The sequence below is a fragment of the Euleptes europaea genome, chromosome 8 (genome assembly GCF_029931775.1).
Source record: "Euleptes europaea isolate rEulEur1 chromosome 8, rEulEur1.hap1, whole genome shotgun sequence".
Lineage (NCBI taxonomy): Eukaryota > Metazoa > Chordata > Lepidosauria > Squamata > Sphaerodactylidae > Euleptes > Euleptes europaea.
The window spans coordinates 268,304-294,238 of NC_079319.1; the positions used below are offsets into that span (position 1 = coordinate 268,304).

The following is a 25,935-nucleotide window of genomic DNA, read 5'->3' on the forward strand; positions in this document are numbered from 1 at the left end:
GAGCAAATCTCCCCAGCACAAGCACTGAGGAGCCCAGCATTTTACTCGTTCTTCTGCAGACCTCTGCGTGTCCAGGGAACTCAGCACCCCAGCAAGAGCAAGCTCCTGCCCCCTCCCGACCGTGCCCCCACTCTCTATGGCCAACAAGCAGCACGGCCAGCTGCGAGGAGAGCCCCGCCTTCTGCCTAGCAACCACACAGCCCTGCCCCTTACCCTCCTCTCGGTTCCAAACTCCTCCTCCTCCTCTTCGTCCACTTTGGGTTCATCCACAAATTGGATCACGCTGACACGGTTGAGGTTGGTGTCCGTCCAGCTCTCGTCCATGCTGTTCTGCAGAAGGTTCTCTGCCGGGGAGGAGAGACGTGTGAGGGAAGGCAACCCCAAGTCCCCAGGGGGCGCCACAATCCCCCAATGCCGGCCTGGGGGCTGGAAAGGCAGCAGAGGGGCCCGCGTACCTAGGCTGGGCGATGGCTGCTGGGGCAGGAGGTAGCAGGTGAGCACTTTCTCGCCGGTCTTCTCGTCGTCCTCGGTCTGGAACTTCAACATGGGCTGCGACTGGTTCTCTGCCAGCCAAAGAGCCTTCAGGCTGAGGCCAGTCAGGGCAAAAGGCAGATGCTGCAACCTGCGTCGGAAGGGGTGACGGCGGCAGCTCAGCGCTGGGCACCACGGCAAGGACTCTGCCACCAAACCCATCCCCACTCCCCAGAGGGCCCAGGGCTGCCCCAGAGAGGGAGGCACACAGCACTCCCTTCTTGGAAGGAGAGGTGGCGGGGCCCATATGCAGTGCTGCACGTGGACACTCTCACTGCAGAGGAGACCTCTGCTCCCCCACCCCACCCCTTTCCCACGGAGCCCTTCCTTCCCCCTTGAACATAGCCTCATCTCAGCACCCAAACCAGGAGCGCATCACAGGATGTCTCCTTTCCTTTCCGACAAGTTGGCCCGGCGTGGGGGATAAATTGACCACTGGAGGGCCTGATGAGCAAGCTGCAGCCTTTCCCGGGGAGAAAAGATCTGGCCACTGTGGCGGGGGCCCTGACTGCACCTCGATTAGAGCCCCGCAATGCAATGCTGCCTTTGACAAGCCTTTAGAAACTTCGGCTGGTACAGAAAGCTGCAGCCGGGATGTTGACTATGGAGGGTTGTGGGGCCCGTAGCTCTCCAGCCTCGGCCCGTCTACACTGCCTCTGCATTGGTTGCAGGGCCCAATTCAAGGTTGACATTTAAAGCCCTATGCCCGGGAACCACAGTGTGGTGCCCATGGGCACCAATGCACCCCACAACATCTTGCTTGCTACCCACCAAATCTTTTCAGAAAAGAGGTGGGGCCGGGCGGAACGTTGCCTAGTATGACCTCTCTGATTGGCTGTACAGATTAAAATAATGACGATTTGGCACAGTTGCTTCCACAGTGTCAGTTTAATTCTCTCTCTCCTCTTTTGCAGTGTATTTTTTAAACTGCTGCTCGACTCCCCCACACGTGGACTTCTTCTCTCTGTGTGTGTGTGTGTGTGTGTGTGTGTGGCTGCTTCCTGCAGCAGCCATTTTGCACCTATTATATTTGGCATGCTCTTCTGATGCTGGAGAGAACAGGTATGCATCATGACTAGTATTCATTTTGACTAGTAGCCATGGATAGCCCTCTCCTCCATGAATATGTCCACTCCCCTCTTAAAGCCTTTCAAGTTGGCAGCCATCACCACATCCTGGGGCAGGGAGTTATTGTATATTTGGATTTAGTAAGGCATTTTATAATGTTCCCCATATTGTTTTAATCAGCAAATTGGAGGGCTGTGGATTAGTTTTTAGGATAGTTAGATGGATAAGAAATTGGTTGGATAATCGCACCCAAAGAGTGGTAGTTAGTGGCTCCTTGGCTGATTGGAGGGTGGTATCCAGTGGGGTGCCAGATTACTTATTTAAAAGCACTGGGGCAAAAAGCAGTAGTCAGTGAGATGCAGTCACAGAGAAGGCAAAATCCATCTTAAGCTGCATCAACAGAGGCGTCACAGGGTCCAGGACACAAGATGGGCCAGTACCGACACTGCATGCTACCCTGGCGATATCCCACTTGGAGCCCCCCTGCATCCAGTTCTGGTGGCCTTTTTACAGGAAAGACACAGAAACTTTAGAGCAGAGGCAAAGGAGAGTGACGAGGATGCTCAAGGGGTTGAAGACCTGGAATCCTCATGTCTGCCAGACCACCTCTCCTCCTGTGCTCTGCCATGACGGCTCTGCTCAGATGAGCAGGGCCTTCTGGAGGTGCCACCCTGCACATGGGCAAGATCAACAACCACCGACAGAGGTATCTTCTCCGTTGTGGCCCCCAACTGGTGGAACGGGTTGCCTGAATAGGTCAAGAATGTACCCACACTTCTGTCATTTGGCAAGTTACGTAAGACAGAACTGTTCAGGACATTTTTATAAAGGTAATAGGCATATACTGTAACAGAATGGTTCAGAAAGGCACTTTCATGAAGAGAACGGGACTGTGGGCTTATACCACTGTGCATAGTCTGTATTATCTGCTGCAGGCTCTCACTCCACTGCTTTCTATTTATATAATTCTTCTGCCTTATTTAACATAAGCATGTCTAAAACTCTATTCTTTGTTTCAGATTTCTGTAATCCTAGGCCTATTCCACTGCTTATTAGATGACGCACCTGACTGCATCGATGTACAGTGTGTAATCTGCCCTAGGTCTCCCTGAGAAAGACAGACTATAAATACAGTAACCAAGCGAACGATTCGCACGCCCCCAGACATCCAGGCAAACCACACAGCCCTCCCTTCCCTCCCCCCACTTACTTGTTGCCTGCCACGTCCAGCACGTGCAACTCCGTGGTGCTTGCGAGCTCCGCAGGCAGGAACTCCAGGCGGTTGTCACGGAGAGACAACACGTTCAGGCTGCTGCAGCCTCCTATCTCTGAAGGGAGCGCCAGCAGTCTGTTCCGGTCCACGTTGAGGTTTGTCAGCTTGGCAAGCTTCCCCAAGGCCTTGGGCAGGGCCTGATCCAGAGCCAGAAGAAGACAGTGGTCAGAGGGGCTGGCCAAACCCTCAACTGGAACATGCTGCCCGGCCCCGCAAGAGAGGAATCAGGCTGAGGACCATGGGGACAAGGCAAGCATGGCTAGCACCTCCACACACCCCTCGCGCTCCCTGAGCGGACTGCAGCCTGAGAGCAAGCGCTCTGCCCAGGCCAACCCCCAGCAAGTGGAGAGCTGGAGGAGAGGAATAGAACTCCTGCTACAAGCACACGTACCGCTAGCATGTTCTCTGTCAGGATGAGCTCCGACAAATTCTCACACTCCCCAATTGCCTCCGTCAGCTCCGCCAGCCGGTTCTGATCCACTTTCAGGATGGAGAGCTGCTTCAGCTGGCCTGGGCGTAAGGAAAGACAGCCTCAGCGTGAGCGGAGAAGAACATTTGTTCCCTCACTGGGACTATCCATTTTCAATGGTAAGGGGTGGGGCCATCTCTTCTCTTGGGAATAGGGCCTCCCATGTAGTTTTTTTGACAACCGTATGGAAAGGGCTTTCCTGATGACCCCAATACGTCTCTTGTAAAGCCCCTCACTGAAAACTCTATTAACATGAAACAATACACATTCTTAAAACCTTTAAAATATTAATCTCAGATGGTGTTAAGAAGGAAGAAAAGAGACCTGCCAGCTTGAATCGCTGGAGGCTGCAAACCAGAACCAACGGGTTGAAATTAAATCAAAAGAGTTTCCGTCTAGACATTAGGAAGAATTTTCTAACAGGACAGTTCCTCGGTGGATCAGGCTTCCTCAGGAGATGGTGAGCTCTCCTTCCCTGGAGGTTTTAAAGCAGAGGCTAGATGGCCGTCTGTCAGCAATGCTGATTCTATGACCTTAGGCAGTTCATGAGAAGAAGGGCATCTTGGCCATCTTCTGGGTATGGAGTAGGGGTCACTGAGGGTGTGTGGGGGAAGTAGTTGTGAATTTCTTGCATTGTGCAGGGGGGGGTTGGACTAGATCAGGGGTCGGCAAACTCATTAGTCAAAAGAACCAAATATCAACAGTACAACGATTGAGATTTCTTTTGAGAGCCAAATTTTTTAAACTTAAACTATATAGGTAGGTACGCTGTTTATTAACTTAATAAACTTTAATTAAAGTTTTAAGTCTCAATTAAACTATAGGTACACTGAATAAAACTTGATATCATACTTAACAGTGATCTTATTTATTGATAAAAATTAAATTGTAAGTCCTTGCCATTTCCCCCTCCCCGTCCAGAGTCCTCGTCTGGAGGCCTGGTCTACCGCCATAAAAGCCTATTGGTAGACCTGGCCTCCGGCTGAGTCCCATTGGGAGGCCAGGTCTACCCATTGGCTTTCTTGGCAGTAGACCTGGCCTCCGGAGGCCCATAGAAGCCAATTGGTAGACCTGGCCTCTGAAGGGGGACTTTTTCCCCTCCTCGGAGTCCAGGTCTACCGCCAAGAAAGCCAGTGGGTAGACATGGCCTCCCAATGGGACTCAGCCGGAGGCCAGGTCTACCAAAGGAAGCCCGCCCCGCCCAAAAGTTGATAGGTGGGGGGGGAGGAACCGCTGAGCCACCAGCCCAGCAATCGCGCGGCTAGAGGGGAGGCTTTAGCCTCCCAACCATTGAGGGCAAGGGAAAGGGGGACCTGGCCATTCTCCATGGTGGGGGGGGGAAGAGACAGCGCACCCGCTCGCCTGCTCTCTCTCTCTCTCTCTCTCTCTCTCTCTCTCTCTCTCTCTCTCTCTCTCTCTCTCTCTCTCTCTCTCTCTCTCTCAGGCGCGCCGGCTCCGCAAGCGGGCGCGAGAGCAGGGGCTCCGAACTAAGTTCGGAGAGCCGCACTCAACGGGCCAAAGAGCCGCATGCGGCTCGGGAGCCACAGTTTGCAGACCCCTGAACTAGATGACCCTGGTGGTCCCAACTCTATGATTCTATGACCTCAGGCATGGGCAATCCCAACAAAAGTCGCCTCAAGTTTTTCATCCCCTTATGACTGCTTGACATTAAAATAAACATCTCACACTGGGGCGGGGGTGGGGGGAGTGCCCCACCCATATGCCATCAAGAATCAGAAATGTATGGTCAGTGAACACATTTTCCTTTCTCCAGTAGTAGGGGGTATGATGGTGGGGTTGCCAGGTGCCTGTTAATGGCGGGCAATTGCCCATCAATTAACAGGCCTGCCCGCCGCCCTTCAGCTGGCCAGCAGGGGAAACAGGCCAGCTAAAGGGTGGCACAATAATGTCCCTTCCGAGGTAAACCCAGAAGTGACAGGGGACGCTTTAGAATATTCCTCCAAAACCTCTGTGGTTTCCATAGTGTTTTTAGGGACAAGCTAGAGCATCCCTGTCTCTTCTGGGTTCACCCTGGAAGGGACATTATTGATTGTGTGCGCTGTGCACTCGCAAATCAGCCCCCCCAAATCTCCCGCCGGTGGCAAGAGGGGACCTGGCAACCCTATATGGTGGCCTCTCCTTGTGGGAAACAGAAAAGCAGTGCACCCCTGGGGAGGGACTCTGAACAAAATTAAGTGGTGATGACTGGTGTAGTCAGGCAGGGGCATTCCCACCCCCCTTCCTCCTACCTGGGCTTGTTACTGGACCACCCTGGTCCTCCTGAGGAGGATTTGGCCTTCTGCCCCTGAAGGCCTCTAAGTTTCCTGTGCTGGTTGTGGACGAAGGGCCAAACTAGACGGGACGAGCAGCCCCAGGTGGGCCAAGGGGAGAGAGTTCCCAGCAGGGGGAAGAGGAGGGGATCCGGCCCGCCTACCACAGTGTTTCTCCAGCTTGCCTGTGGCACGCCTTCAAGTTATTTCTTTAACTGCCCTCGTGCCCCCAGCACCGTTTCGTGACATAAAAACACCATGGGGGGAAGGCAGGATCCCCCTCCCTCTGTGGTTGGATGGCCATCTGTCGGGAGCGCTCTGATTGTGGGATCCTGCATGGCAGAGGGTTGGACTTGATGGCCCTTGTGGTCTCTTTCAACCTTGTGTGATTTTGTGATATTTGTGATTTTTTTTTTTTTTGTGCCGTGATGGTTCCGACCAGAATTGGTCCCCAATGGTGCAGTTGAAAAGAGTTCTCAGCAGAAACTCCTTTCTTTATTAATTTGTATCCCGCCCTGTATCCCCAACCAAGGCCAGGGTCAGGGCGGCTAACATTGTCAGAAAGCACAGAATATAATAAAAACATATACAATAAACTTTAAAATTTTAAAACCAATCAACAATTTCTAATCAATTAAATAGTTAACATAAGTGACGTTCATCATAAGAGCCCAGGGCCCTAGTGGGCCTGGAGGGGCAGTCAGGGCCCCCAAATGTAAGCTGGTAACACCATGGAGGGAATAGGGAGGCCTCTGATGATAAACTGTAGCTGCCTTCAACTATAGGCCTGGTGGAATATCTCCGTTTTACAGGCCCTGCAGAAATCCTTACGGTCCTGCAGGGCTCTGGTCTCGCTAGAAAGGGAGCTCCGCCAGGACAGGACAGAAAATGCCCTGGCCTTAGTTGAGGATAGCCGGCCACTCTTTGGGCCGAGGACCACCAGTAGATTGTGGATAGTCAAGCGTAAAGCTCGGGGGGGGGGGGGCATACCAGGAGAAGGGTCCCGCAGATACAATGGTGTCCCAGACTGCGTAAGGCTTTAAAGGTTAAAAACAGCACCTTGACCCTGATCTGGTGCGCCACCTGGAGCCAGTGCAGCTGACGGAGGACTGGCTAAATGGGGGCCCTCAGTGGGAGTTTCCGGATCAGTCTCAAGGGCAGCCCTACGTAGAGCGAGTAACAGTAATGTAGCCTGGAGGTTGCCATCGCGTGGGTCACCGGTGGCTCTAGGTCAGGGCAGGGGCACCAACTGCCTGGTCTGGCAGAGATGGCCAAAAGGGCAGCATTGGCCACGACTGTGACCTGAGCCTCCATCGATTAAGGAGGCATCAAGGGTCACCACCCAGGGGCTCCTGACGGGCGTGCACCAGCACATTTTGATGGATTAGAAATGCTATGTTAACACACACAACATTTTAAACCAGCCTGTTTGGAAAAGGAGACATTTATGTTTTTAAAAAGAAAAACGTACTCCAGTGTTTATTCAGCCCGCCAACAACACATGCAGATCCCCCAAGAACAGCACACTATCCTGCCAGCCCCCAGGGCCCCCCACGCTGCCTGCCTGCCGCCAGTCCCAGCAATCCACACTCACCAATCCCGTCAGGAATATTCTCCAGCAAGTTCTGTGAGAGAAGCAGGTCCGTCAGGGCTCCCAACCCACTGATCTCCCCAGGCAGCTGCTCCAGCTTGTTCTCGGAGACATCCAGGCAAACCAGGCGGCGCAAGTTGCCCAGCTCCTGCGCGGAAGAGGGGTTAGGTCCTGGTCCAGAAGAGCCGGCCCACCTGCTACGGCCGCTTCACGCTCAGAGGGGCGCCTCCCTTTGGGCTACCTTCCATGTTCCTCCTGCGTCCCCCACTGCACCCTCTTTCCAAAACGGTTCAAGCAAGACAGGCTGAGACTGATGCTTGGTGTGCCAAACTGAACCCCTTTATTCATTTCAAAAAAAATGGTACCCCACCTCTCAACCTACATTTGAGGCAGCCTGGGACAGAAACAACAGACGCCCATGCCACAGCACCCATCCCTTTCAATATGTACTACTAGGAGATCTTAAAATAATGTCAAGAGCAGTAAGAAGTGAGTCTGAGCCAATATGATACCAGACCACTGCTGATACCCACAGAGTGCCAGAGGAGCTCTGAAAGGTGCTCCTGGGGAGAGGCCAGCAGGAGCTGAGCAGCATCTGGCCCTGGACCACTCAGCCCTCAGCAACGAGGGGAGAGAAGGGCGGGAGGTTAGAATGGGACCAAACACCCACAGCTGTGGGAATGCAAGCAACTGTACCTTTGTAAGCTGGGGAGCGAGTTCTTGGAATAATACACTGGCATTGGCTTTTCTGTTAAATCATAGAACTAAAAAATGGGGGGGGGACCTAAAGACCACCATCCAGTCCAACCCCCAGCACCATGCAGGACGAGCTGAAACATCCCTGACAAATAACCATCCACCTCCAAGGAGGAAGAACCCGCAGCATCCCTGGCCAGCCACTGAGCTGCTCTTCTTGTTAAAAAAAGGTGCCACTGATATCGCCACACCCATGATTTAAATCCCGCATTACAAGTTCTATTCTCCACCACCAACCGAAACAGCTCCCTGCCCTCCTCTAAATGACCACCCTTCAAGTACTTTAAAGGAGCAATTTTGTCCCGTCCCCCGTTCCCCAATCTCCTCTTCTCCAGGCTGAACACTCCTAACTCCCACAGCCTTTCTTCATAAGGCTTAGTCTCCAAACCCCTAAAATTTCTATGTCCTTCCGATAAAAAGGCCTCCAGAACTGACGCAGGGGGGCTCCAAGTGGGGTCTCACCAGGGCAGCATGCAGTGTCGGTACTGGCCCATCTTGTGTCCTGGACCCTGTGAGACCTCTGTTGATGCAGACGAAGATGGAATTTGCCTTCTCTGTGGCTGCATCTCACTGGCTACCTACGCCCAATTTGCAGTCCACCAAAACCCCAAGATCTCCTTCATACATGCGAGGACACAGAAGAGAATCCCCCATCTGGTACACGTGCACAACTCTGTTACTAACCAGATGCAAAATCTTACTTTTATTTCTATGAAATCACATCTTGTTCACATCTGTCCATTTTTCCAGCGTATCCAATTCTGATGGTATTTTATCTCTACCTTCCAGAGTGTTTGCTCCCCCACCCAATTTGGTGTCATCTGCAAATTTAATGAGTAGACCCTCCCCTCCTAAATTCAGATTAAAAAAGCACTGGGGCCCAAAACGGAGTCCTCTGGTACCCCACTGGATACCACCCTCCCATCAGACAGGGAGCCACGACCACTCTTTGGGTGTGATTATCCAACCAATTCCTTATCCTACTAACCATCCTAAAATCTAACCCACCACCCTCCAACTTGCCGATCAAAACATCATGGGGGACCTTATAGAATGCCTTACTAAAATCCAAATATACAGTATCCATGGCATCCCCCCATCTACCAATCCTGTCACCTGATCAAAAAAGGAAATGAAATAAGTCTGATAAAACCTATTAGCGGCAAATGCATGCTCGCTGCTTCTTATCAGCCAGTTATCCTCTTGATGTGTGTTTCCCTACCTGTGGCTCGGCACCCAAAAGTGGGTCCTGGAGCCTCAAAAAGGGGGCCAACGGGCAAGACCTCCCTAAAGGCCACCCTGCCCTTTCCACAGCTCTATTTTGGAAACCAAGACCTGACTCTGGAAACAGTCTCTTCCGTGGTCGTCTTCTTCCCTGCATATGCATGGGCCTTGACTCTCCTTCAGAAAGAGGCTGGAGGCTAAAGGAGCACTCGACTTCCCTGCCTGTGCTCTGCCCTCCGCCAAGGCTGCTCCGTATTCTACTGTGAAGGGGCAAAACTGCAAGCAGAAGCTTCCAGAGGGTGGTCCCAGAGGCCCAACGGACAAGTGGGCACTCCACTCTATCGCCTTTGCTGCTGCCGCCACCGGGGCCCCTGCTGGGCAGAAGTACTCACCGGGGGGAGAGAGGAGAGCTGGTTCCGGTCCAGCCACAGCTCCCGCAGGTTTGGCAGCGCCCCCAGCGTGTCTGGCTGTGGAAGAAAAGCAGCACGTGACCCTCCCTGCGAAGGCAGCTCTGGGGCACCTCTCCCACACACACCCCTTGCACAAAGGCTACACCAGCCCCCCCTCTGAGAGGAGTCCTTCTTCTGCCAAGACACCCACCAACCTCTCTTACCAGCACCCCTCTCTTACCAGCACCTCCAGGTCATTGCCACCCAGGTCCAGCTGCTCTAACTTGACGAGGAATGAGAGGGAGCTGCAAGCCAACAGAGAAGGGGGGAGCGTGGTCAGTGCTTTGAGACAGAGCCCCCGCAGAGGCGGAGCTCGTGGTCCAGCGGGCAGACGGCACCTCGGAGGCTGGACCCACTCCTCACGTTCCCCTCGCGCACGCCCTCCCGGGAGGTGCTTCCCAACCACCAGGGTGCCCAGCCACGCTCCCACAACTGCCACGCCGTGTGCCAAAGCTGCCCTTTCCCTTCGTGGCTCACGTGGGGCAGCAGCACGGATCAACGAAGAGGGCTAGAACCAGAGAGGCAAAACGGCAGGCACTCACGCAGGCAGGGACTTGAGCAGGTTCTCACGAAGCTCCAAGGTCACCAGGTTGGCCAGGCTGCAAGAGAAGGAAGTCCCAGGGCATGCCACCGTTTGTCCGTCCCGGGGAGGGGGGGGGTAAGGAAATGAGGGGGGATGTACTCAACCCCTCTCCCCGCCCCAGCCAGTCCCTGAGGGACTCACTTGCCAATGTCGCTGGGCAGGGACTGCAGGGAGACGTCGTTCAGGGCCAGGTGCCCCAGGCTGCGCAGCTGAGTGAAGCCCTCCGGGAGCCTGCAAGCAAGGAGGAGGGGGAGGAGGAGGGGGAGGAGGAGGGGGACGGGCCATGAGCCACAGCTGCCAGAGGTGTGCTCTCCCCACCCCCCACAGCACCCCCAACATCACTCACCCCCAACATCACCAAGAGTGGGAGAGCCGTGCCAGCTGCAACCAAACCCTGAGCAGGCCACAGCCTCCCAGAAGCAACCAGCCCTCTCCCTCCCGAAGCTATGGCCACACTGACCATTCAAGCCAGCCAGGAGGCCCTCCAGCGGAGGTCCAGCAGGGTCACGAGATGGGCCCTCAGACCAGGGGCCCCTGGATGCCCTCTCTGCACCCCCCCGGCTCCTTCAGCAAGGGCTGCGCTAGGAGAATGGCCAGTGCTGGATGGCATCTAGGGGGGCAAATACCTGGGCCGAGGGGCACCAGGGCAGCTCTTTGCAAAGCACAGTCCGAGGCCTGCCGGCAGACGGCCTACTTCAAGCTAGGAAGCCCAAACAGCTTATCTGGAGGGCAGACGGGATTCCCTGCAGGCATATCTCGGCTGGCAGACGGGGACCCCAGAAAGGCACGCCAAAGAACAGCTGCTGAAGCCCTGCTTCCCCCCCCCCCGTGTCCCCCCCCCCCAGTCCCCACACCATACCTGGACAAGGGGTTCCCACTGAAGTCCGCAATTTCCAGGGATTTGCAGAACTTGATGCTTTCTGGAATTTCTGGAATGTCTGCAAAAGATGGGCAGGAAGAGACAGGTGTGAGGGGAGATCAGCAACCACCTCCTTTCCCACCCCTACCGTGGAGGCGGGACAGGCCAGCGCCCCTCGCTGAGGGGCAGCAAAGGGATCTGTGTTGGGACCGGTGCTTTTCAACCTGTTCATCAATGACCTGGAGTTGGGGTTAAACAGTGAAGTAGCCAAGTTTGCAGATGACACCAAATTATTTAGGGTGGTTAAAACAAAATCGGACTGTGAAGAGCTCCAGAATATCTCTGCATACTGGAAGAATGGGCATTAAAATGGCAAATGAGATTCAATGTGAGTAAGTGTAAAGTGATGCATATTGGGACAAAAAATCCCAACTTCACATATACACTGATGGGATCTGTGCTGGCAGCGACAGACCAAGAAAGGGATCTTGGGGTGGTAGTGGATAGCTCAATGAAGCTGTCAACCCAGTGTGCGGCTGCTGTAAAAAAGGCAAATTCCATGCTGGCCATAATTAGTCGAGGAATAGAGAATCAAATTGCTGATATCATACTGCCCTTGTACAAATCTATGGTGAGACCACACTTGGAATACTGTGTACAGTTCTGGTCACCACACCTAAAAAAAACTATTACAGAGCTTGAGAAGGTGCAGAAAAGAGCAACCAAAATGATTAGGGGACTAGAGCAACTGTCCTATGGGGAGCGATTAAGACGCTTAGGGCTGTTTAGCTTGGAAAGAAGGCGGCTGAGGGGAGACATGATAGAGGTCTATAAAATTATGCATGGTTTGGAGAGAGTGGACAGGGAGAAGTTTTTCTCCCTCTCCCTTAATACTAGAACACGGGGTCATCTGCTAAAGCTGGAGGGTGAGAGATTCAAAACAGATAAAAGGAAGTATTTTTTTCACACAACGCATAGTTAAATTGTGGAACTCCCTGCCCCAGGATGTGGTGATGGCTGCCAGCTTGGAGGGCTTTAAGAAGGGAGTGGACATATTCATGGAGGAGAGGGGTATTCATGGCTGTTATTTATAATGGATACTAGTCATGATGCATACCTATTATCTTCAGGATCAGAGGAGCATGCCTATTATTTTGGGTGCGGTGGAACACAGGCAGGATGGTGCTGCTGCACTCGTCTTGTTAGTGGCTTCCTAGAGGCACCTGGTTGGCCACTATGTGAACAGACTGCTGGACTTGATGGGCCTTGGTCTGATCCAGCAGGGTTTGGTCTGATCAAGCCTTTCTTATGTTCTTATGAAGGGCTTCCTCCCAGCAAGCAGGCAGAGGAAGGAGCCCCAAGGGAGCGCTGGCACGGAGGGGCGGGGGGAGCGTGGCCGGGACCAAGGGAGCCCCCCTGGAACCTCTGCTCCAACATGACTCTCCCAGGGTGCTGCCGCCTTCTCTCTTGCCCTGTACGTTTCTGATCTGCCTTTTGTAACGACCACTTTTTCACCCTCTGAATGCCCAACTCTGCCTCCACCCTCTGCCTACCTGCATCAGGCTCCTCTCTCAGCAGGGTTCTCCTCAGCACTGGGGCCAGAAGACTCTGTCTATAAAATGTACTGGAGAGAGAGGGGCATCTGCGGCAGCCTCTAACAGGCAAAGCCATTTTCAGGCAGTTTCCTACCGATATACTGAAGGGGGGCAGTGGCTGGTGGGGGGCTTGGCCAGGTACAAGAGGAACAGCCTGTCTGGAAGCACAGGAGTCTGTGGTGCTGAAACACTCTGCACATCCCCAGAGGCTGCCATAAGGGCGCCATCTAGTCCAGTGCCCCAGAGAGTTGCCCTGGAGGGCATGGACCCCAGGAAGCCCCCTCCTCCTCTGGATCCCAGCCCGCCCAAATGGGTGCCATGGAGCCCCCTCCCGCTGCTCCCCACCAACCCACCGTTGCGGGAGATGTCCAGTTCCACCAGCTGCATGAAGTTGGCCACCTCGGGAGGGAGGCGCTGGATCTCATTGTCGCTCAGGCCCAGCTTGCGCAGGTTGAGAAGTCGGAAGAAAGGCTGCCGGGGGAGGGGGGAGGAGAGTCATTAGAGAGAGGCGGAGGCCCCCCCAGGCCCAGCCAACACCAACACCCCACCACCTGCGGACGTCCGGACTGAGCGGCTGGAGAAGGGAACACGCTGGGCAGATCCCTGGCCTGCTCGGAACACCCATTGTGGGGGAGGCCGGGGGGGGGGGAGAGAGGAAAGAGTAGGTGAAGAAGTGGAAGAGGAAGAATTGGCTTTTATCCCCCACTTTTTCTCTACCTCTCAACAGCTTACAATCGCTCCCCACAATAGGTCCCTTGTGAGGGAGGTGGGGCTGAAAGAGTTCGGAGGGAACTGTGACTGGCCCAAGAAGCGGGGAATCAACGAACCCTGTTCACCAGGTTAGAGACTGCCGCTCTCAACCCCGCCACACCGCTGGTTGTCACACAGCACAGAGGCAGAAAACTGGAAGAGAGGACTCTGGGTCCAGAAGCCCCTGGCCGGTTTCGCCTCTGCCACGACACCCACCTGTCAGGCCTGTGTCTTGGTTGGTTTCGTTTTCCCACTGACTAGCTCTCAAGGACTGTTATGCATACCTAAACTCTTTTGAAGCTGTGGGAACCACAGCGCTGTTTGTGTTTTGTAATCTCTTGCTTCTTTCATGCTTTTATATTACCAAGTGCAAGCCAGCAAGCTCCATTGCTGTCACCTTTTCTTTGTGCTCTGTTAACCCATATGACCAGTAAAAACCAACTTCTTTGGACCTGACTGTCTCTGATGTGGTTTATGGTCCAGATTGGGCCAAGGGCTTACATTGTGACAGCAGCCCCTTCATAAATTCTACGACCTGCCTAGCGGGATCCTGGAGGACTTGGATCGCTGGGCTCTGCCGCTGGGGTCGTCGACTTGCCCTGACGACCCTACCCTCCTACGGGATGTGTTATTGGAAGCAATACGGACTGATGCGGAAATCAACCGCCTAGTGGAACTTATTCGAGGCCAGTGGCAATCACTAGCCGTGGCACAACCTTGGACCTCTGAGGACTCGGATCAGGAAGCCTACCACGACCTTTTGATCCTGGACGGGCTTCTGGATAAAGTACACGCTGCCCAAGATGACCTGGTCACCTTAACTCGCTTGTTGGCGAGGTTAACTTTGCAGGAAGCTCAACAGTGACCTTTGGCAGCGTCCCCAATCCGCCCTGCCGTATCCCGAGCCATGGCGGGATCGGCGCAGGAAGGTGTTTCACTGGTGCCAAATGCGGCTGAATGTCAAGCAGAGGCACAACGGACTGCTGTCCAAACGGCGTTACTGTTTGTGGGACTACCTACCGATACCACGGTAACCGATCTAACACAGTTGTTGACCCCAACGTTCGGGGCTGGGGCACCCGCGCTAGCGGTCCAGGTCCAACCGCTGCTGGGCGGGGAATCTGGACTGCTCCTCGCCCTTTTGGAGCAGGAGCTCCTGCTGATAGTTACCACGACTGCCGCCTTGAAGCTCGAAGCCGCCCAGGCTCTCGCGGACCAAAAGGCAACAGAAGCGGCGGCCAAAGCTCAGGCCGAATGGGAATGAGAACAGCAGTTGGCTGCCGAACGGGCGTGAGCGGATGTTCGCCCCAAAGACACCGTGTGGACCGGCCCCTGTTTGGGCCCAATGTTTTCTCCGGTCTTTGCTCCGACCAGCACTACCCAACGCGCGCGTCGCCTCGCAGAACGTCTTCAGGGCTCTGACAACTCTGACGAGGAGGACTTGTATGGGGACGGCTCCCATTGGGCCACCGGTCTGCGGACCAGTCGAGCACGTCGTACGGGTGGTCCTGAGGACGAAGTGCACCTCTTACGAACCCAAAACCGGGAGTTAAATGATCGTGTAGACCGCCTCCAGGACCAAATGGAACGCTTGTTCCGAGAAAATGAGCGCTTGCAGCAGGCACTGACGGCTCCAGCCCAACTGATCCCAGCGCAACCCGTTCTCCCTGACCCAGGGGCACCAGCTCAGCCACCAGCTCAGCCACCTGCCCAGCCACCAGCCCCTGGAGCCCCGGTTTTACCAATTCCCGGGGCACCCATGCAACCGGGACAGCCCATGCCCGGCCAATGGAAGCAGCTTCGGCTGAAAACGACCTATGATGGTTCGCTCGAGACTCTGCCCTGTTTTCTGCATCAAGTGGACAGTTACATGAGAGATAAGGGCGATACTTTCCCACGGAGGATAGCCGAGTTCATTTCATAGCCTCCTTATTGACAGGGAAAGCAGCCGACTGGATGGTCCTCCAATTTGACACTAGGTCCCGATCTGTCCGCTCCCTCAACAATTTTATGTTTGGTTCTTGTAGGTTATCCGGGCTGTGTAACCGTGGTCTTGGAATTTTCTTTCCTGACGTTTCGCCAGCAACTGTGGCAGGCATCTTCAGAGTAGAGACACTGTCCTTCAGTGTCTCTACTCTGAAGATGCCTGCCACAGTTGCTGGCGAAACGTCAGGAAAGAAAATTCCAAGACCACGGTTACACAGCCCGGATAACCTACAAGAACCAATGAACTCTGACCGTGAAAGCCTTCGACAATAATTTTATGTTTGCCTTGCGGAGATGGTTTGAGGACCCCTTTATGGGGGAACGGGCCAAAGCAGAACTGTTACAACTCAGGCAGGGCTCCTCTCCAGTCCGGGAATTTGCAGATGAGTTCCAGAGACTTGCCAGTAAAATTGTGGACTGGCCAGAGGCCACCCTTATTCATTATTTCAGGGAAGCCTTACACCCTGACATTCTGAACTGGTCGTATATGCGGGGTGATCCCGAGACCCTGGAGGATTGGATTTTGCTAGCTGAGGAGGTCGAGAGCCGCCGACGTTTCATTTCCCTGGTCCGACAATGGAACAGAGAAAAAAGCACCCAAAAACCCCCATTGAAAGCGTCGCTTTCCAGCCTGCGAAAACCTACGCGGCCACCTCTGGATCGCGAAACACGATTCCAGAGGGGGGCTTGCCTCGTTTGCGGGGAATTGGGCCACTTTGCAGCGGCTTGTCCTCAGAGCCCAGAGACCACTCGCCCCAGCATACCGCCTCGAGCTCGAGGACGACCTCAACGCAGAGGCACCGCGGCCACCCGCAGCGCAGCGCCGGGACGACCCACACCCTCTGCACTTCACGTTGAGGAATCGGCTAACCTTCCTGCACCAAGCGACCCCGTACTGTCCCGGATTACAAGTGCCCCAATGGGGGAACAACCCTACTTCTTCTGACGAGGATGATCACTGGAATTCTCCAGCTCTGAACCTGGAAACCCCTCTTGACCTGTCAAAAAACGGATACGGTCTGTGGTGAGTGGAGCATCTCCACAGACCCCTGCAGAACCTCCTGCTAAACCCAAAGCTCCTGTCATGGTGAGTGAAGTTGAAAACACTGTTTATGTGGACGTAGTGTTACAACACTATAAAGGGGGTCCCCAATTACATGTTAAGGCACTTATAGACTCCGGCTGCAGCCGCACTTTAATCAATGAGGCCACGTTTGCAGCCCTGAAAGTCAGGTCCGAGGCTCTACCAGCTCCCGTCCAATTCGCCCAGATGGATGGAAGCCATTTCAAGGGGGGGGCAGTCAATCATCGCACTCGGGGAGTGGCGATGGGTATCGGGTCCCATTGGGAGCAAATAGACTTTACCATAGCCCCCATCCGGTTCGAAGTTGTTCTAGGGATTAATTGGCTCAAAGGTCATAGTCCCTATATAGACTGGGAAGCTGACACTATTACCTTTGCCAATCCCAAGTGCAAACAGCACCGACTCGAAGTCGCAGTGGTGCCTCCACCCGCTCCAGCTTTAACCTCCGATGCCTCATTGCCGACACCTTTGCCCGAAGTATACCGAGACTTTGCGGATGTTTTTGATATTAAGGAATGCGATGCTTTGCCCCCCCACCGTACCACAGACTGTGCAATTGAGGTGGTAAAAGACTGCACACTGACTAAGAGAAAGATTTACCCTATGAGCGTTTCTGAACGCGCTGTGTTACGTGACTTTTTGGATAAAAATCTTGCTCGAGGGTTCATTCGGCAATCGAACGCCCCCATCTCAGCCCCTGCGTTCTTTGTCTGGAAAAAGGAGGGTGACCTACGTTTATGCATTGACTTCCGAAAGCTTAACGCAGTTACCCAAGCCAACGCCTACCCCATACCGTTGATTTCAGACATTTTGGGACAATTACAAGAGGGTCGCATTTTCTCCAAATTGGACTTGGTGGAAGCTTATTATCGGGTCCGTATCCGTGAGGGGGATGAACCCCTCACCGCCTTCTCTAGCTGTTTTGGAATGTATGAATTTCTTGTGATGCCCTTCGGGTTAAAAGGGGCCCCGGGGGTCTTCATGCAACTCATTAATGAAATCCTCCATGATTTACTTTACCGCGGCGTGGTAGTTTATCTGGATGACATTCTCATTTATTCGAAAACCATGGAAGAGCATGTTGCTCTAGTCAAAGAAGTTTTGCAACGTCTGCGTAAACACTAGCTCTATGCAAAGCTGTCTAAATGCGAATTCCACCAGGAGAAAATGACTTTCTTGGGGTACATAATCTCTCATTGAGGCCTTAGCATGGACCCTGCTAAAGTCCAATCGGTACTTGACTGGACTCCTCCCTCCACCCGCAAACAAGTGCAACAGTTCCTGGGCTTCGCTAATTTCTACCGTGGTTTCATTCCCAACTTTGCTCAAGTGGCGTTGCCAATCACTGACCTCCTAAAAACAAAGGGTAAAGGGGTTTCTGCTACGTTGCCCACTGCCAAAATACTTTGGACTGATCAATGTCAATCTGCCTTTGTAACCCTCAAGCGGCTTTTCACTTCTGAACCTGTACTACGGCATCCGGACCCAAACCAAATGTTTATTGTACAGGTCGATGCGTCCGATGTAGCCATGGGGGGGGCTCTTCTCCAGAGAGGACCGGACGGTCTCCTTCACCCCTGTGCTTCCTTCTCGAAAAAGTTTGCGCATGCCCAACTGAACTGGCCCATTTGGGAGAAGGAGGCATCAGCCGTCCATCATGCCCTTACTCTGTGGAGGCAATTTCTGGAGGGGTCTAGGGTCCCCTTTGAAGTCTGGACCAATCACAAAAATCTAGCTGCCCTCATGGGGACCCATAAACTGTCCGCAAAACAACAGCATTGGGCGGACTTCTTTGCTCAATTCCGTTTTGTTCTTAAACATGTGCCCGGGAAACAAAACGTGCTTGCTGATGCCCTATCCAGGTTGCCTCAATACCCAGTAAAAATTGATCGACCGACAGACTCTTTATTCACCCCGGCGCACAGAGGAGCTCTGCCCGTACTAGCCGTGCAGACGCGGTCCCAAACTCGGCCCCAGCCTGGAAACCACACAGCGGCCGACAGAGTATCCAACACTAACCAGCCGGCTCCCTCGCCGGCCCCCCTTGCGCCGCCTGTACCCGGCGTCCCGCAGCAACCAGTCTCCCCCCCCCTCAATCGCCAACAGCTCTTGATCCACCCTCTTCTGCGGGGGGAGGGGGAGTGATTCTCTCCAACTCCTTCCTGGACTCCCTTCGTGCTCAATGCTTAGCCGAACGCACTGCCCAGACCCTACCCCAAGGTTTGCTTGAACAAGGTGGTTGGTACAAAGACTCGAAATTATACGTGCCTAAAATACTTTGAAGAGAAGTCCTACAGTTAGCCCATGGAGCTAAAACTGCGGGGCACTTTGGCTTCCTGAAAACCCTTCACTTGTTGCGCAGACAGTTTTGGTGTGTGGGGGGGGAGCGTTCTGATGTGGACTCTTTCATTCGCAGCTGTCCTATTTGTGCCACGGTCAAACGGTCTCAAGGCAAGCCCCCGGGACTGCTACAACCGCTGGAAATTCCCAGCAGACCCTGGGAGGTGATTGCCATGGATTTCATGATGGATCTCCCACTTAGTGGGGGCAAAACTGTACTGTGGGTTGTTACTGACTTATTTTCCAAACAGGAACATTTGGTTCCATGTGCGGGTATTCCCTCCGCCCCCAAGTTGGCCCGCCTCTTTGTATCACATGTTTTCCGTCTACATTCCTTCCCGCGCAAGATTATCTGCGACTGCAGAAGTAGTTACGTGGCTAAATTTTGGAAAGCTTTTCTCAATTTGGTGGGGGTGGAGCAAGGTCTATCTAGTGCTTATCATCCCCAGACGGATGGGCAAACCGAACGTGTCAATGCTGTACTAGAATGTTATTTACGTTGTTATGTCAATTACCACCAAGATGATTGGGTTGAACTGTTGCCTTTTGCAGAATATGCTTACAATAATGCTATACATCAATCCACAGGATTCAGCCCTTTCTATGCTGTATATGGTCAGGACTTCGGTCCTATTGCCCCTGTAGAGATAACCGAGGGGGATCCTGACGTAGCCTCTTGGGCACATGCTCTCCGCACCACACGGCCCTGGCTGGTGAGAAACCTAGACAGAGCCAAGCGCAAATATAAAGCTCAAGCAGATAAGCATCGCTCTCCCAGCAAGGACTTTCAAATTGGTGACTTGGTGTATCTTTCCACCAAAAACCTGCGATCCACTCGCCCTTGCCACAAACTCAGTGCCAAGTACATAGGGCCATATCCCATTGCCCGGATCATTAACCCTGTCACTGTGGAACTGACTCTCCCTAAAACCTTAAGACGTATCCACTGTCAGGCTGCTATCTCGGTTTCGTTATTGCCTCTGTCTCTGTGCTGTATTGTCTGTCCCCCAAGGTCGCATACCTAGGCCTGGGAATTGAGCTCCTGGGAAACTGTATTCATGCGTGTAATCTCCCGCCTTGCCTGCCTTATAATATCTCCCAGCTAGTGAGCCTCTCAGAGCTGTCATTTTATTCGTTTGCACTGTATGCCTATTTGATCAGTAAAAACCATCTGTTTGGACTCTATATGACTTTGTGGTGATTTCTGGTTCTGTGGGCCAAGGGCTGACATTATGACAGCTCTCTCCTCATCTTCACCGTTCTCCTAGCCAGGCTGGAGCCCAGGGGGGTTCGCCTGCCACTTGGATGGGAGCTGTGCAGCTCTCCAGGTGATCTACTACCCTGGAGCCCTTCTCAGAGGATCCTACTCTGTTACAAGACTTAATCGCTGAACTTTTCCGGACGACCCGAGAGGTTTGCCGCTTGAGGGGACTGGTACAGGCGCAGTGGCAATCTCTTACAGGACGTCTCTGGATGTTAACATCGGAGGATACTGATGCTCGTTTAGATCTTCAGGACTTGGATCAATTGCTGGACGATGCCCGATTGGCGACTGAGGATTTACAAATATTAACTGGACTTTTGGATAATCTTATTTCTCGACAAACTCTTTCTACCATGGCGGGAGCCCCGCCGGAGGGTTTTTCCCTGATCCCGGATGCGGCCAGCTGCCAGGCTGAGGCCAAGCGAGTCGCTATTAGCACCGCTCTTCTCCTTGTGGAATGTACAAAGGACACCCCGGTAGCCACCTTGGCTCAAGTTTTGACCCCGACGTTTGGAGCCGAGGCATCCGCACTGGCGGTTCGAGTACAACCTCTGCTGGGCGGGGAACCTGACCCCATACTCTTGCTCCTCGAGACAGAACTTTTGCCGCGAATTACGGCAGAGGCTGCCCTAAGACTTGAGAACGCCAAAGTTCTTGCGGATCAGCAAGCCGCCGAAGCGGCTAGGGTCGCAAGAGAGAGAGAGGCGGCGGAAGCAGCCAGGGCGGCTGCAGCTAGGATTAGGAATCAGGCGAACGTGGACACACGCCCCAAGGACTATGTACTGGGACTATCAGGTCTAACTTTTTCCCCGGCGTTTGTCCCGTCGCGTGCGACCCAACGCGCACGCCGTTTGGCTGACCGACGTCGAGACTCAGATGAGTCTGAAGACGAGGATTTATATGGGGATAGCTCTCAATGGGCCACAAGCTTCCGAACCAGTAAGCCTCATCTTACTGGTGGCCCAAGTGAGGAGGTTCATCTTTTACGAGCCCAGAATCGGGAGCTCTCCGACCGTGTTGATCAACTCCAGGAAGTAATGGAACTTATGCTTCAAGAGAACAGGCAATTACAACACACCCTGATAGCTCAGAGACAGCCCGTTCCGATACCGGGTCAGGGGGTACCCGTACAACCACCCGTTAATGTGCCTGCTCCACCCTTACCTCCTGGAGCTCCTGTTGCTCCTCCGCCCGGACCACCCGTGCAACCACCTGCTAATGTGCCCGCTCCACCCTTGCCTCCTGGAGCTCCTGTTGCTCCTCCGCCCGGACCACCCATGCAACCGGGTCAACCCGCGCCCGGCCCTTGGAAGCAACTCAAATTGAGGACTACGTATGACGGATCTCTTGAGACTTTGCCTTGTTTCTTGCATCAAGTGGACAGTTATATGCGAGAACAAGGTCAACTTTTCCCCACGGAAGATAGCCGGGTGCGGTACGTAGCTTCCCTCCTGACAGGCAAAGCGGCTGACTGGATGGTCCTCCAGTTTGACACCCGCTCTCGTGCGATTCGTTCCCTCAACAACTTCATGACTGCCCTGAGAAGGAGGTTTGAGGACCCCTTCCTGGGGGAAAGAGCCAAAACGGAACTCTTACAATTAAAACAAGGCTCTGCTACAGTTCGGGAATTTGCCGATGAATTTCAGCGACTGGCAAGTAAAATTGTAGGTTGGCCCGAGACCACCCTAATCCATCATTTCAGGGAAGCCTTGCATCCGGACATTCTGAACTGGTCTTACATGCGGGGCGATCCCGATACCCTCGAAGGCTGGATCCTATTAGCCGAGGAAGTGGAAAGCCGCCGCCGCTTTATTTCTCTCGTCCGTCAAAAACACAAGGAGAAGGGCACCCAAAAGCCTCAACCCAAGGCACCACTGCTCGTCCCACGAAATCCCCCACGTCCGCTCCAGGAACGTGAAGCCCGATTTCAGAGGGGTGCCTGTCTTACATGCGGAGAAATGGGCCACTTTGCAGCCGTTTGCCCACGCCGCCAAGAATTATTTCGTCCCAGCACGACAACCCGCGCCCGAGGTCGTCCACCACGCAGAGGCACCGCGGCCACCCGCAGCTCAGCTCCGGGAAGGCCCACACCCTCTGCACTCCATGCCGGGGACCCAGCCTCCCTGCCTGCTTCCAACGACCCCGCCGGGTCTCGGATTACAAGTGCCCCATTGGGGGACAGCTTTCCCTCTTCGGATGAGGAAAACCCTTGGATTTCTCCAGCCTTAAACCTGGAATCTCCCCTCGACTTGTCAAAAAACGGCTCCGGTCTGTGGTGAATGGAGCATCTCCACAGACCTCTCAGGATCTTCCTATCAAACCGAATGCTCCTACCAAAATCAAAGAAGTGGACTCCACCGTCTACGTGGATGCAGTTTTACAACAACTTAACGGAGGTCCGCAAATCCCCGTCAAAGCACTAATTGACTCCGGTTGCTGTCGCACCCTCATAAGTGAAGCCACGTTTGCTGCACTCAGAGCCGACTCAGAGGCTTTACCCGCCCCCGTCCAATTTGCTCAAATGGACGGGAGCCAATTCCAGGGGGGTCCAGTTGATCACCGCACCATAGGGGTAGCAATGGGAATTGGTTCCCACTGGGAACAAATAGACTTCACTATAGCCCCTATCCGATTTGAAGTGGTCTTGGGAATTAACTGGATTAAAGGACATAGTCCCAGTATTGATTGGGAAACAAACACTATCTCTTTCACTAGTCCCACCTGCGACCAGCATCGGCAAAACTTTGCTCTGCCATTTCCGCCCGTTCCAGCATTAACCTCTACTGCCCCAGTACCACCAGCTCTACCCGCTGTATACCGGGACTTTGAAGATGTCTTCGACCTGAGGGAATGTGATGCCCTACCCCCCCACCGGGCCTCAGACTGTGCGATTGAAGTAGTGAAGGACTGCACATTAACCAAAAGTAAGATTTACCCTATGAGCGCTTCCGAGCGCACTGTCCTCCGGGACTTTTTGGACAAAAACCTCGCCAGAGGGTTCATTCGCCCTTCGAATGCCCCAAACTCGGCCCCCGCGTTTTTCGTCCGGAAAAAAGAAGGCGACCTTCGCCTATGCATTGACTTCAGAAAGCTCAATGCGGTTACCCAGACCAACGCCTATCCTATCCCATTAATATCGGATATTTTGGGACAATTACAGGAAGGCCGTGTGTTCTCTAAATTAGACCTGGTGGAAGCCTACTACCGAGTCCGTATCCGCGAAGGAGATGAACACCTCACTGCCTTCTCTAGCTGTTTCGGAATGTATGAATTCCTTGTAATGCCATTCGGATTAAAAGGGGCCCCGGGGGTCTTCATGCAACTCATCAATGAAATCCTACATGACCTTCTATATCGTGGGGTGGTGGTCTACTTAGATGACATTCTCATTTATTCGAAAACTATGGACGAGCATGTGACTCTGGTCAGAGAAGTTCTACAACGCCTGCGTAACCATCAACTGTTCGCTAAACTAGCTAAGTGTGAATTTCACCAAAGCAAACTCACGTTTTTGGGATACATCATCTCCCACCAAGGTCTGCGCATGGACCCCGCCAAAGTCCAAGCCGTTCTCGATTGGACTCCCCCCACCAACCGTAAGCAAGTTCAGCAATTTCTGGGATTTGCAAACTTCTATCGGGGATTCATCCCTAACTTCGCCCAAGTGGCTCTACCCATTACAGACCTGCTGAAAACTAAGGGAAAAGTAAGCTCGGCTGCCTTGCCCTCCGCAAAAATCCTATGGACTGAGCAATGCCAAGCTGCCTTTCTGGCCCTCAAACGCCTCTTCACTTCGGAGCCGGTGCTACGGCACCCAGACCCAAATCGAATGTTCATTGTGCAAGTCGATGCTTCCGATGTAGCCATGGGAGGGGCTCTCCTCCAGCAAGGACCGGACGGTCTTCTTCACCCTTGCGCTTACTTTTCAAAAAAATTTGCGCACGCTCAATTAAACTGGCCCATCTGGGAGAAAGAGGCCTCTGCTGTTCATCACGCACTGACTTTATGGCGGCAATTCTTGGAAGGGTCTAAAGTACCCTTTGAAGTTTGGACCGATCACAAAAATCTAGCTGCCCTCACGGGGTCCCATAAGCTATCGGCGAAACAACAACGGTGGGCGGAGTTCTTTGCTCAGTTCCGTTTCACCCTGAAGCACGTCCCTGGGAAGCAGAACGTTCTCGCGGATGCCCTCTCCCGTTTACCACAATATCCAGTAAAACTCGAAAGACCCACCAACTCTCTGTTCACCCCTATGCAACGTGGGGCCCTACCTATGCTGGCTGTGCAAACCCGATCCCAGCATCAGCACACCTTCTCTAACTCGCGAGCTCCGCCAGCCCAACCGGCTGCCCAGCTGCCACCGCAACAGACCGGAGTTCCCGCCCCTCCTACCCCTCCGACCGCTCAGCCGCCTGCAGTCTGCGCGCCGCCGCACGTAAGCACTAGCCCTAAAACTGTTTCTCAGACCTCCATGACCGACGGGGGGGCCCCTTCCAAAATCCCCATCTCCGAGTCATTTTTAACTGTCCTTCGGGACCAGTGCCTTTTAGAACGTTCCGCTCATACCCTACCTCCTGGTGTTTTGGAACAAGGGGGGTCCTGGTACAAAGACTCAAAATTGTATGTACCCAAAACTCTCCGGAAAGACGTTTTACATTTAGCTCATGGAGCCAAAACAGCTGGGCACTTTGGGTTTCTGAAGACCCTTCACTTATTGCGCAGACAGTTCTGGTGGGGGGGAATGCGTTCCGACATTGACTCCTTCATCCGCAGCTGTCCCGTTTGTGCCGCTGCGAAACGATCGCAGGGCAAACCCCCGGGACTGCTACAACCTCTTGAAACACCCAGCAGACCTTGGGAAGTAATTGCTATGGACTTCATGACTGATCTCCCTCTCAGTGGGGGTAAAACTGTGTTGTGGGTTGTTACTGATTTGTTTTCTAAGCAAATACATTTGATTCCATGCGCAGGGATCCCCTCTGCTCAGAAACTAGCCCGCCTCTTCGTGACGCATATCTTTCGTTTACATTCGTTTCCGCGTAAAATAATTTGTGACCGCGGAAGTGGTTTCGTTTCTAAGTTTTGGAAAGCTTTCCTCAAGTTGGTGGGGGTGGAACAGGGATTGTCTAGTGCATACCATCCTCAAACTGATGGTCAAACTGAACGTGTCAATGCTGTACTTGAATGTTATTTGCGTTGTTATGTTAACTACCACCAGGATAACTGGGTGGAACTGTTACCTTTAGCAGAATATGCCTACAATAATGCCATGCATCAATCCACAGGTTTTAGCCCGTTTTTTGCTGTGTATGGACAAGATTTCAGTCCCATCGCTCCTACTGATGATGTAGAGGGGGAGGGGAACCCCGACATTGCCTCCTGGGCACACGCCCTCCGTACCACTTGGCCCTGGCTCGTTAGCAACCTCGACCGGGCCAAACGTAAATACAAAGCGCAAGCTGACAAACATCGCTCCCCCGGGGGTGATCTGCAAGTGGGTGCTTTGGTTTACCTTTCCACCAAAAATCTCCGTTCCACCCAACCGTGCCATAAACTCAGCGCCAAATTCATTGGCCCTTTCCCCATTACTCGAGTCATAAACCCTGTCACAGTGGAACTGGCTCTCCCCAAATCCTTGAGGCGTGTGCATCCTGTTTTCCACATAAGCCTCCTCAAACCCCATGTTGCTTCTCCACGGTGGCATCCGGACCCACCGCCTGCGCAACCCATCATGGTGGGGGGGGAAGAACACTTCGAAGTCTCCAAGATCCTTGACTCCCGTATTCACCATGGTAATCTGCAATATCTAGTTCGTTGGAAACATTTCCCCCCTGCCTATGACG

At 53.5% G+C, this 25,935-nt stretch overlaps 1 protein-coding gene across 1 annotated transcript in view; it reads right to left on the bottom strand.

The window, feature by feature from the left end:
- The window catches only part of SCRIB (scribble planar cell polarity protein), a 90,484-nt gene that overhangs the window by 44,399 nt on the left and 20,150 nt on the right, over positions 1 to 25,935 (bottom strand). Inside the window, exons 2-12 of the mRNA XM_056854570.1 lie at positions 13,022 to 13,139; positions 11,074 to 11,152; positions 10,356 to 10,445; positions 10,174 to 10,230; positions 9,813 to 9,876; positions 9,575 to 9,649; positions 7,206 to 7,350; positions 3,264 to 3,382; positions 2,810 to 3,009; positions 456 to 622; positions 214 to 344 (exon numbers count right to left, since the gene is read on the bottom strand). Of these exons, the coding sequence (XP_056710548.1) occupies positions 214 to 344; positions 456 to 622; positions 2,810 to 3,009; positions 3,264 to 3,382; positions 7,206 to 7,350; positions 9,575 to 9,649; positions 9,813 to 9,876; positions 10,174 to 10,230; positions 10,356 to 10,445; positions 11,074 to 11,152; positions 13,022 to 13,139 (1,245 nt within the window). The remainder of the gene's footprint in view (positions 1 to 213; positions 345 to 455; positions 623 to 2,809; positions 3,010 to 3,263; positions 3,383 to 7,205; positions 7,351 to 9,574; positions 9,650 to 9,812; positions 9,877 to 10,173; positions 10,231 to 10,355; positions 10,446 to 11,073; positions 11,153 to 13,021; positions 13,140 to 25,935) is intronic.